Source organism: Telopea speciosissima, chromosome 5 (assembly GCF_018873765.1).
Source record: "Telopea speciosissima isolate NSW1024214 ecotype Mountain lineage chromosome 5, Tspe_v1, whole genome shotgun sequence".
NCBI classification, from domain to species: Eukaryota; Viridiplantae; Streptophyta; class Magnoliopsida; order Proteales; family Proteaceae; genus Telopea; species Telopea speciosissima.
This window is the reverse complement of record NC_057920.1, coordinates 6,785,773-6,797,546: the sequence shown is the minus strand read 5'-3', so window position 1 is coordinate 6,797,546 and position 11,774 is coordinate 6,785,773. Positions and strand designations below refer to the sequence as shown.

Sequence of the window (11,774 nt, the reverse complement as noted above, 5' to 3'; positions counted from 1 at the left end):
TACATAAGAGAAGAGACATGCAGAGCGCGAGAGAGACAGAGAGACAGAGAAAGGAAGAGAATTATAAAAGGAAACCGTAGAATCTCAGAACCCAATCACCTGGATTCCAGCGCTTTTCAGTCTCTGCCCTTTCTTCGTGATTACAAGAAAAGAGATTATTTTTACCGAGTAAGCTTAGAGGGTAGTTGCAGCAGAGAAGAGACAGGAGGGAGAAGGGCCGGGACTGTGACCATGAGAGAGAATGCAAAGAAAGTTGAGAGACGACACAGGAAGCGAGTTGCGACGATGAACTCTAGGGCAATGATCCAGTATTTGACTAAAGCAGGAGATTGAGGTTCTTCAACCGTTGGATCAAGTTGTGATCGGACGGTAGAAAGATGTGTGAAATATCACAATGGCGACGGAAGGGCAGAGGGCGTGAAGAAGGGACTGATTCCAAACGTTTTATTATGAGTGCAGATCATTGGGAGAAGGTATGCGTCCAGCCTTGGCAGCTGGAGAAAGATCCTCTCTAATTCTTAAAGTGTGGATCGTTGGATGCAGCACCTGCCAGGTGTTGACATCTCCACCTACTATTTTCGTATTACCACACTTTAAGGAATTGGAGAGGATAATTTTCCGTCCAGCCCAGAGTTTTAGTTCCTAATAACAGTCATTGCTGATATTGATATGTTACTACTGGTTGATATCAGTTGAAAATTTAAAAAGGTTTATGCCCCTTACTGTCTTTTCTTTTTTTTTGGGTGGGGGGAGGGGGGGGGCTCTCTACTACTGATTAAAGTTTTAAAACTCGGGTTTCGATTAGGTTTCGATCAGTCAGAAACCGAGTTCGTCTCGGTTTCGACCATATTTCGGTTGAAACCTGGAACTTTCTCCAGGCTAACTTGAACTTTGGTTTCGAGGCCCATAAGTTGTTTTTTTGCTCTGATTCTTGTTGTGCTGCCTATTCTTGAAATTTTAAATCCAATCCATTCATTAGTTTCACATGGAGAACACTAAAAATAATACTTGTGGTTTTGATCCAAGTTTGATATTATATATTGTTCTTAGACATTTATTGAATAAGGTTTGATCGGAATATAACACCTTCAATATAAATCAAATTTCAATAATCTTGGATTTGTTAGAAAGCTTTGTTTTGACAGCTTTCCAACAAGTCCAAGATTATTTAAATCTGATTTATATTGAATGAATTATGTATCGGTCAAACTTAATTTGGTGTGCACAAATACTGTCAAAATCGTTTTGAATGAAAATATTTTTTTGGACATCAAAATAAATGAATATTTTACCGTACTTTTGCGTTTTAGCAATGTTTTACTGTATTAAGATTTATGGAATTTTTTGTTTTGAGAAAAACTCGAACATTAGAAAATTGAAAATTGCACCTATCGTCGAAAATCCAGTTTTTGTTCTTGAACTAGGAGGTTGACTTTTTTTTCTTTTGGAATTTTATTTTTTAACTATTTTTATTGGATTCAAATAGGAGGTATTTGCTTATTTATGAATAGTATGAAATACAAATACAAAAACATTTACTTAAATGATATGAGACATAAATAAGTGTCAGTCCTGGTTTTCTGGCCTAGTTATTGGCATACTTAAGTATCTATACTGGTTTCAAGCCAGGTTTCCCCAAGTTTCGATGGGCATAACTGTCCAAACTTGCGAAATTACCAACTACTCGGTCGAAATTGGTTGAAACCATCGAATTTCGATCGAAACCCTGAATTTTTTAAAATCACCCTTCAATTCGTCTCGAAAACTTGCGAAACCGAATTAACTGGTGGTTTAGACAGGTTTTGATCGAGTTCTTCTTCCATGGGTAAAACATGAATAGCGAAAAAAGAAAAGTTTAAAAAAATCGAGGAAATACTCGGGACTCAGAGGGGAAGCAAGGGCGATACCTTAGAATTAGCAACCTCAGAAAGGGAAATGGAGATAACGCCCACAGTCCCTGGATGCTTTCACCGTCGATGACAGTGCCGTCGCCTTGGATGAGAGGAATCGCCAACCGACAAGTAGTGAGTGAGGAGAGAAGAGGGTTTGTTCGTCAAAAAAGTTCTGTCCTGAAGTTGAAGAACACGAGGTTGGGTTAGGTCTAGGGCTTGGCTCGATCACATGGTCTTCTGAAATGGGAGTATACCTGAAGTTGCAGGGAAAGATTCAGAGGGGAAGCAAGGGTGATACCTTAGAATTAGCAGCCTCAAAAAGGGAAATGGAGATAACGCCCACAGTCCTTGGATGCTTTCACCGTCGGCGTCGGTGTCGTCGCCTTAGACGAGAGGAATCGCCAATCGACAAGTAGTGAGTGAGGAGAGAGGAGGGTTTGTTTGTCAAAACACGTTCTCTCCTGAAGTTGAAGAACACGGGGTTGGGTTAGGTCTAGGGCTTGGCTCGATCACATGGTCTTCTGAAATGGGAGTATACCTGAAGTTGAAGAGAAAGATTCGTTCTCTCCTTATGAGACTTTGAATGGAGGGAATGGATAGTCGAAGAGATCTGGACAGTGCGCCGGCATGAGGGTGCTTCGTCTCTTGAAAGTGTGCTAGTGTGAAATCCGGTTTCGTCTTCGGAGAGAGGGTGCACCCGCCGTGAGAGAGGAGAGAAAGATGTTGAAGAATAGAGGGAAGATTTCTCCTCTTTGGATTTTTAGGGTGAAATGAAAGTTTCAAAATCGAATTTCAAACTGATTGTTGGATTGGAATAAGCCACATGTCGACCTCCCAAGGAGCACTTGAGGTGCAATGGGGGATCAAGTACTAGGGGCAATAAAAATCCAGAGGGTACACTAGCACCCTCTCTCCCTCTTACTTGAAATGACCTCTTTATCCCTCTGTGTAGTAAAACATTTCATCACTCCTTATTGATGCACTCTGTATGTTACAGCCTGGCATATTTTGATTCGAACCCCAACCCGAATCCGAATGTAGATCCGGAACCCGAGGTCATAGCACCGTGTACGTTATGGAGTTTTTATTTTTATGTTCGAACGGGTAGAAGATAAAGAAGGAATTCCGGTGGTAACTCGCTGCTTGTCGGTAAAACGACAAATACCTCCCCCGTGCGGTTGTGGGATCCACACACAGATGCACAACTCGTGGTAAGAGATCCTAACCGTGTACTAGGTAATTTTAGTGTTATAAATATGTCTGTGTGGGTTCGCATAGGAAGTGCATCGACTTTTGGGTGTTCCGACACGCAGATAGCGAAGACAGAAATCTCAGGTTGATGTACTAGTCGATTATTGCATCAACCAGAGAATTGTGCCCCCACGAATTTTGCTCTTTAAGGCGCGGAGCCCGGTGTTTTGAATCAGGGATCTCGCTGTCGCACCCCGAATACTGAAATAAAATGTTTTTCCAATATTCTAGGATCCATGGGGCCCACAAAATCCAATTACCCGCGCAGGGGTCCGCTTTTTGTTTAAACAAACCAAATCTTACAAAAAGACAAATTTGGAATTAGAATTGAACTTTGGATTATGTGAGCATTAGGTAATGACACCTATAAAAAACAAATTGAATTTTGGATTATGTTAATGACACCTATCAAAAACTTATATGACACCTATCAATTTATAAACCGACTTAGATTAGCTTAACAAAGAAAACAATTAAACTTATCCACTACCACCTTCTAAACTAATCTAATCAATTAAAGAAAAAACACTACGTTCTATTAACACCCTACTCAACCGACTAATATTTAATCTTAGCAAAGGAAGTTGAAACAGAGAAGGAGAAGAAGAAGAAGAAAGGGAGAAGAAGGTGCCGGATTAGGGAGGATTTGCTAACTTAAGGTAAAATCTTCATCCCCTCATCTTTTCTTTAATTAAACCATAGTGGATCCTACTAAACCCATGATGATTTGGAATGAACCATGTTCTTTCAATTCCTGTAGCTTATGAAATTGATTTTTGATTTATGGAATTAGAAGCTAAAACCCATGTATGTATAAACCCTAAACTCCATGCTAACCATAGCACTAATCTATTCACAGCTCTAGGGACTGAATTAAAGTAATCGATACATATTCAGCCACATAGAACTGTTTTACCCAATGGTTGAAAATGAAATTACCTTCATGGATGTACCCACCTTTAAAACCTCAATTTTGCCATACAAATCGATCATAACATGGTCCCATTTATAGTAAAGATCATGCAAACATCATCCATGATCAATTGAATGCGGATTTAGCCCAAAGCCCCCATTAGAAATTCTGTTTTCTGCATTTTTGGGGCTGCTGTGCATCTCTGGTCGATGTCCTAGTCTACTGGGTCATCAACCAGAGAATGCAACTTCAGGTTTTAAAATACTGTCATCTTAGGTTGGTGTTCCAGTTGACTGGTTCATCAACCAGAGAATAACTAATTCAATTTTTAGAACACTGCCATCTCAGGTTGATGTTCCAGTTGACTGCCTCATCAACCTGATATGTTGTTTCACTGGTAAACATGCCCTAGACCCTGTCCAACTGTACCACGGGGTAACCCTAGGACTCTACTCGGGTTTTTGACGCTTTTTAACATCGGATATGGTTAAACATTCGTAGGACCATACCATTCGCTCGTCAAGTCGCGCCAACCATCGACACCGAACAAAACCCAACATCACCATCTCTATCATAACAAGGAAAGTGGGGATCGACTTTGATTTATTTTGGGAATGTTTATTTCACTTAGAATGTTGTTAGAAATCATGCATATGAATGAATGTTGTCTTTATTCAGAAATTATCTTTTGGCTGATGGTTATGGTTTATGGCTATGGAAATGTGGAGTGATGTTGATATGATGATTTAAAATGTGAATCTTTGTGTTAGAATAGATGCCATAGTCGGCTTAGAAACGAGAGATATGGTGTGTCATAGTATGAGATGCGGGAGCACTGTACACTTTGTACTATGCCATTTAGATTGCACATGGCTAGGAATGTCACTCCCTGGTGTTACAACTCTTACCAACAGGGGTCTACGTGTTGGATAGTCCTCCTTAGAAAAACCAGCCGTTACCAACGGAGGTACTGGGAACGGCGATTTCCGACTGAGGACCAGAACTGTGGTAGAGGACGAAATCTCGGGGGTTTGCTGGGTAAATCAGCCGTTACCAACGGAGGTACTGGAACCAGTGATGTCCGATTGAGGACCAAGAAACCAGCATTACCAACGGAGGTATTGGGACCGACGATGTCCAATTGAGGACCGGGACCGGCAGGCTTCCAACGCAACTAGATTTTGACATCGCCAACAGAGGGGATGTTACCTAAGGTGTTGCTGTAGCACAATCTTAGAGACTTAGACATTTTGATAGGTGGAATTAAGATTAAAACTGAATCCATGCATCTAGAATTTTGCTTTGTGTGTGCATGTGCTTGTGTATGGTTTATCCTTTACTTGCTGGGCTCAGTGAAACTCACCCTTGTGAAATTTTCTCTTTTTAGATGATCCTGCAGATGAATGCGTTTGTGGCAGAAAAGCTTACTTGGAGAACAGGGACTGATGACGTGACGTTAACTTTTATTTTCTTTTGTTTAGTACTATCCTTTTTTGTGGAAGAGTTTCCATGGTATGTATTTTAGAATAGATATGTGTGGGACCAATGGTTGTAAACCTAGGATATCAGGCTGTTGAGACTTTCAATGTAAATAATATGTATAAAACTTATAGCACTTTACTTTTCCTGCGCTCTGATCAATGTAACATGTGTTATCTTGAAATTGTGTTGTGCTTGTGACATGTATTTACTGCTTTTGGATCCTGGTGGTTTCAGAATACATCGGGTATTCGGGTCAGCCGTCGAATCCTCCCAAGGGGGGTTCGGGGTGTGACACTGTATGTCTCGCTTGCTAAGAGAACCCTCTCCCTAAACAAAATTTCAAAAACATTTTTGAGTTTTTTTTTTATAAACATGGTAATGTTTTATTTATTTTTTTATTGGGGGGGGGGGGGGCGGGAGTCATTAATCTCATTGAAGGGAAAAATCCTACTAATAATACTTATTAAAATGAAGGAAAATATGGTCCAAATGGAAATGAATGACGGAACCAGTACAATTTTTTTTTTCCTTATTTGAAGATTTTCTTGGCTCAGTGCGATGGCATCAAAAGAGAGAGCCCCTGATAGAAAGACAAAATGAGTTTTTGTACCTTTGAAAGGTCTTCCATTCTCTATATGAGCAATCTCAATCTCCTTATCTAAGGAGACGGGGATTCAAAGCCATCAACATTTATGGGAAAAAACCTCATCTTCCTTTTAGCACACCCACAACCCATAAAAATAGAAAAAGAAATTCCCTCAGCTTTCGATTACGTGGAGAATTCCTCATCTGAAACAGCGTTTGGTTTAATTTTCCAAAGTAGAGTTGTTTTATGAGATTGTAAAGGAGATTCAAGAGGCTAGGAAATCTGATACAATAAAAAAAAGGAAAATGATTAAAGTTTTCATATCTTATAAGAATGATTATGTAATTTCAGTAGCTAGTAAGTTAGTTGTTAGGGCTATGAATGATCAGATAGATCAGCTTGTTGAGACGATGTAAATACAATTATATTTTGTTAATTTTATTTATTTTTTCACATCAAAAGGGAAGGGGGGGGGGGATTGCTATGCTGCCCTTGTTAAAAAATAAAAAAAAAAGCGTACGCAATGCACGAGGTTCCTACCATTGCGAGGTTTGGGGAAGGTCATAATGTACGCAGTCTGCCCTTATACATATTCCTTTATACCCTTCTCACATAACAAATATTTATATTTGTAACAAAAAAAATTTAGCCTAAAAAAGTAATTTTTCTTAAATTTAAGTTTCAGAAATGTGATTGGTTTGCTATTCTCATGATGCTTAAAAAATCCGCGATTAAAACAATAATTCTTAACAAATTATCAAAAATATCCCACGGCCAACCCTTTTGATTCTCTTGCATCAATCAAGTGCAAATTTCATCTACTCTCCAAAAGAATTCCTTAAATCTCGGATGTGACTTAAGTTTCCAAACTACCCAGCTCCAGATTGTTTTCCTTCGACTAGAATATTGAATACCAAATCACACTGAATCAATTGTTTAACAATGATTCTGGTCGTGAGTAAAAGAGAAAGAGGACAAACACAATCAGATTTGTGAGAAACAATGACTATTGGGGTTGGAAAATTATCTCTTGCAATTCCCTGTCCGCTCCAATTCCCTAGTGCTTGTAATAAGAGGGAAAGGATCCCACCCGGGCAGGGGTGGAATGATCATTGTGCTCCCCCTTATTAGGACTAGGGGAACTGGACCCGTTGGGGTTCTACAAATTGCATCAGCAATAATAATAGGAGGAAAGAGTAGTTGAAACATAGAAGTGTTCCAAGTTACACCAGTAATCAACCGAATTAAAATCCTCTCCAATTCATTAAAAGTGCAATGCGGTAGACTCAGAGCTCGACATGTGAATGATGCTAAATCCAATGGTGTCAAGCTCGATTGACCCAGGTTTTTTTTTCTTTTCTTTTTTCTCGAGTTCGGCACTATCAAATTTAACATCTTCCATGTGTCAAGCTCTCAGTCTCGATCTGCACCGCACTGCATTTTTAGGGAATTGGAAAGGAATTTTTTCCTCATCTACCCATATACATAAGAGACATTGATAATAGATCTATATATGGGAGTGATGCGAAAATCAGGTAAAATAAGCACCCATGGTTCCATCATGGTAGAGAAAGTAGAATAAGAGAAAACTTGTTTTTAAATAAACCACAATCATCAAAAAGGGAAACATTAGGGAAATACCTTGCTTTGAGAATCTTAACCCATATATCATTAGGCTTAGGTAACATTCTCCACACAAGCTTAATCTGAAATGCTTTGTTATGAAAAGATTGGCTCCTAAATCCTAAGCCACCAAAACCTAGGGAAAACCGCCCCACTCCTGGACATTTTTCCACCTTTTCGTGCCGGTCTACGTCTAGGCGCAGGTATACACACCACACACAACACCGGTTAGCGTTCTTTCTCTCAAAATCCATTCATGAAAACTAAAGATGCAAATCTAAGCCACTCGGGTTTTAAAATAAGATTGAAACAGCAAAATCTATCGATTCAATTTCTAGAATCGGCGTCGGTTTGATTCTGATGCCTATTCAATTAAATTGATTCTTTGCTTACTAAGTTTGATTGAGTTAGGCTGAGTCTAGATGATTCTAACTTGATCGGATCGATTCCTAACCAATTCCTGGACAAGTCAAATGAAATCCATGAAGAGCAATTCCATACCTAATTTCAAGTTTTTAAACGGCAAGTTGTAAGCGAGAGAGAACATGTCTCCTCATATTTTATTGGGAAAATGGTTTTTGGGGAGAGCATGGTGCTTGCGCCCAAGCATGGGGGAAGGGGGGGGGGGGGGGACGAAATACCTCCTTACCCCAATGAAATGTGAAATGATGTCTTTATTGATGCTGTCGTGCACTCTCCACATAGGGGCCACCCTCCCCGACAGTAGAAAACATTTCCCATATTTTATTATAAGGGACAAGGGCAGTGTAAGAAGAATAGTATCATCCATACGAGGTCCACATTGACCTACATGGTTAGAATATGAGAGAGATTGTTTGTGTGGGCTCCACTGTTTATTTGAATCCAGATCAGTTACCCACATGGGGATGGGTGGGGATAGATCTGATCCCTCCTCCCACACCCTAGAGGTGGGTCCCACACCCCCATGGAGGGTTCAGATCTGTCCCCACCTGTCCTCATGTGGGTGGCAGATCTGAACTCTGTTTATTATATAAAAAACATGTTCAAGGGCAGTGTAGTAATATTTTTTTCCTTTATTATAATAGAAAAAAAGAAGACACCAAGGTTGTGTGGTGCCTACGCCTTGACATAAGAAGGTAAAATGACCACCCCACCCTGTAAAATGAAAAATCTTACCCGTTGGATGCCCCCCACCCCCCACATCGGCAAAATCGAAGCATGGTGTCAAACAAGTAAGTGTAACAGTTGAGTTCTACGGTGGTGAAATCAATAGAGTCAATTATAACGATACTGTTATTATGAAAAAGGGAAAAAGATCTCTGTCCGGGAGTGTGGCCTACGCCAGCACTCCCATGAGTCTATCTCTCTCCTCCCCCATATGAAAAGACACCTTTACCCCCTTATTTTAAGGAGGAGAGAGATAAACACATGGGAGTGCTGGCGTAGACCACACTCCCGAAAACTGCTTCCCTGTGAAAAAATATGCTAGAGGCGCTCAACTTGGTGAAAATTTTGAATTAGATGGTGCTACTTTGAAATCCAACGGTGATTGTCGTAGTTGTGCAAGGGCCACGCAGCCTAGCACTCATCCCCTTGCTATTATAATATAACCGTTACTATATATAAGTGATTCTTTGTACAACATTTGAATTTCAAACAGGATGCCGTTAGACAACGAGCAAGAATCCCCCAACGGCTATAAAATGATTTCACTGAATCCGCTATCGGCTATTAAAACGATCTCGTAGATTGCTTCTTCCTTCGGTTACCTTAGTTTTCAGAGATTATTTTGTGAGATTTGAGACAAGAACTAACCACGACACTCAGCGAGCGAGCGAGAAAGAGAGAGAGAGAATGGAAAAGGTGTTTAGAGAAAATCAGAAATCTGCCATGGATGCGTTCGAGAAGCTGGAAAAGGTCGGAGAAGGAACATACGGGAAAGTCTACAGAGCGCGAGAGAAAGCCACTGGGAAGATCGTAGCACTCAAGAAGACTCGCCTCCATGAAGACGATGAAGGAGTCCCGCCTACCACTCTACGGGAAGTTTCCCTGTTGAGGATGCTTTCCAGGGATCCCCATGTCGTCAGGTAACTCTCCCTTCGATTTCAATCGGGGTTTTCTTCTATACCGATTAGCAGGATTTTCTTGCTTCCGTTTATCCTGCTTCTGTTCTTGATTTTCTTTCAGGGTTTCATCTCCAGAGATTCTTCCTTTTTCAAATATTTTTTTTATTAATTTTATCTGAATGAGTACCGGTGGTTTTCTTTTTTGCCATGTTCTTGTGTGATCGATTTTCCTTTCTGCTCCAGTACCCCTGTTTACCAAGGAATTTAGTTCTTTTCTTGGGATTCTCCTTTCTGTTCTGGCTCTCTTTTTTGTGATACTGAAGCAGAATTTTCTATTATTGTTGGCGATCTTGCAGATTGTTGGATGTAAAACAAGGCCAGAACAAGGATGGGAAGACAATTCTCTACCTGGTTTTTGAGTACATGGATACTGATCTTAAGAAGTTCATCCGAACCTTTCGCTCGACCGGAGAAACCATGCCCCCTAAAACTGTCAAGGTAATATAGCAAACCGCCCTGCAGATCTTCATTCTAATTAACTGAGGCAGTCTTTGTTGGCAAGGCTGTGTATACTTACCCTGATTAATGATGTTTGATGTTTCTTTGCGATTCTTAATGCAGTGCCTGATGTACCAACTCTGCAAGGGCGTTGCCTTCTGCCATTGTCATGGAGTATTACACAGGTAGTATTCCCCCTCTGTAATGCATACTTACCCTGTATCCATTAATGGTCATTTAATCTATATTCTATTGTTCATACATAGGGATCTGAAGCCTCACAATCTTCTAATGGATCGTAAGACAATGATGCTTAAAATAGCAGACCTTGGACTGGCTCGAGCAGTCACTGTTCCACTCAAGAAGTATACACATGAGGTACCCACTTGTTAGTTGGCTTTATTTTTCAAATTTAGAAAAAAGAAGAGAATTAATTTTTCTAATTCAGTTAAGAAACTTGACAAAAACCATTGTTCCAGATCTTGACCCTGTGGTATAGAGCTCCCGAAGTGCTTCTTGGAGCCACACATTACTCAACACCAGTAGATATGTGGTCTGTTGGCTGTATATTTGGTATGAATTCCTTTCTTCCTGAGAACCTTACTTTGAAAGGACTTCCATGAAAATACTTTCACTTTTACAAATTGTAGTCTGATGGTTCTTGCTTGGCTTTATCTGTATGTAGCTGAACTGGTCACAAATCAAGCACTGTTTCCTGGAGATTCTGAACTGCAACAGCTCCTCCATATTTTCAGGTCGGGTTAGACCACATATGCTTTTTACCCTATCCCTTTTTTACTCTTTTAACATGTTGGAATGGCTGATGGTTGTTTCCTATTCTGATGCAGGTTATTGGGTACTCCAAACGAAGAAGTGTGGCCAGGAGTAAGCAAACTAATGAATTGGCATGAGTATCCTCAATGGAGCCGAAAAGATCTAGCATCGGTCGTTCCTAATCTGGATTCCAATGGACTAGATCTTCTCTTGGTGAGTGAGCTCTCCAAAAGGCAACATCGCTTACATGGCATATTAAAAGTACCCAGAAGATACAGTCTTGTTCACAGCTTGATCCTGACTTGCACAGCTACTAATGTGTTTATGGTTGCAGAAAATGTTGCAGTATGAACCCTCAAAGCGGATCTCTGCAAAGAAAGCTATGGAGCATCCATACTTTGATGATCTTGATAAAGCATTCCTCTAAAGATTTTGCAGCTTGTGCTCTGGAATGATTAAGAACTAGCTATAGCTGAAAACTCTTTTTAATGTATTTTTTGCTTTCCTCAAGCATTATTATGATGCACCACCAATGTTTGAAAGTAGTAGTTAATTGGAGCTATCAACAACCTGGTTGAAATGACCTTTTGATATTTCTTTTTTTTTTGGGTGAATATTTTTTTGATATTTCTTACTTCCATGAGTATTTTATCTTTCACGTCCCTAAACACTTTTTCCTCTCTGGCAAACATCTGACCTGCAGCAAT

General features: G+C 40.1%; 1 protein-coding gene across 2 annotated transcripts; it reads left to right on the top strand.

Moving 5' to 3' along the window:
* The first annotated feature begins 20 nt into the window (after positions 1–20).
* On the top strand, positions 21–11,672 carry LOC122662021 (cell division control protein 2 homolog D-like). 2 transcript variants are annotated; one of them, XM_043857567.1, is made up of 9 exons: positions 21–50; positions 9,566–9,816; positions 10,152–10,293; positions 10,417–10,478; positions 10,560–10,671; positions 10,773–10,866; positions 10,979–11,048; positions 11,142–11,280; positions 11,402–11,672. In XM_043857567.1, exons 2-9 carry the CDS (start codon positions 9,584–9,586, stop codon positions 11,492–11,494), a joined length of 945 nt encoding a protein of 314 aa, XP_043713502.1. In that variant the 5' UTR covers positions 21–50; positions 9,566–9,583; the 3' UTR covers positions 11,495–11,672. The 2 variants fall into 2 exon arrangements, with proteins under 2 accessions (XP_043713502.1, XP_043713503.1); XM_043857568.1 differs by lacking the exon at positions 21–50 and having other exon boundaries at positions 9,445–9,816.
* Positions 11,673–11,774: the final 102 nt, after the last annotated feature.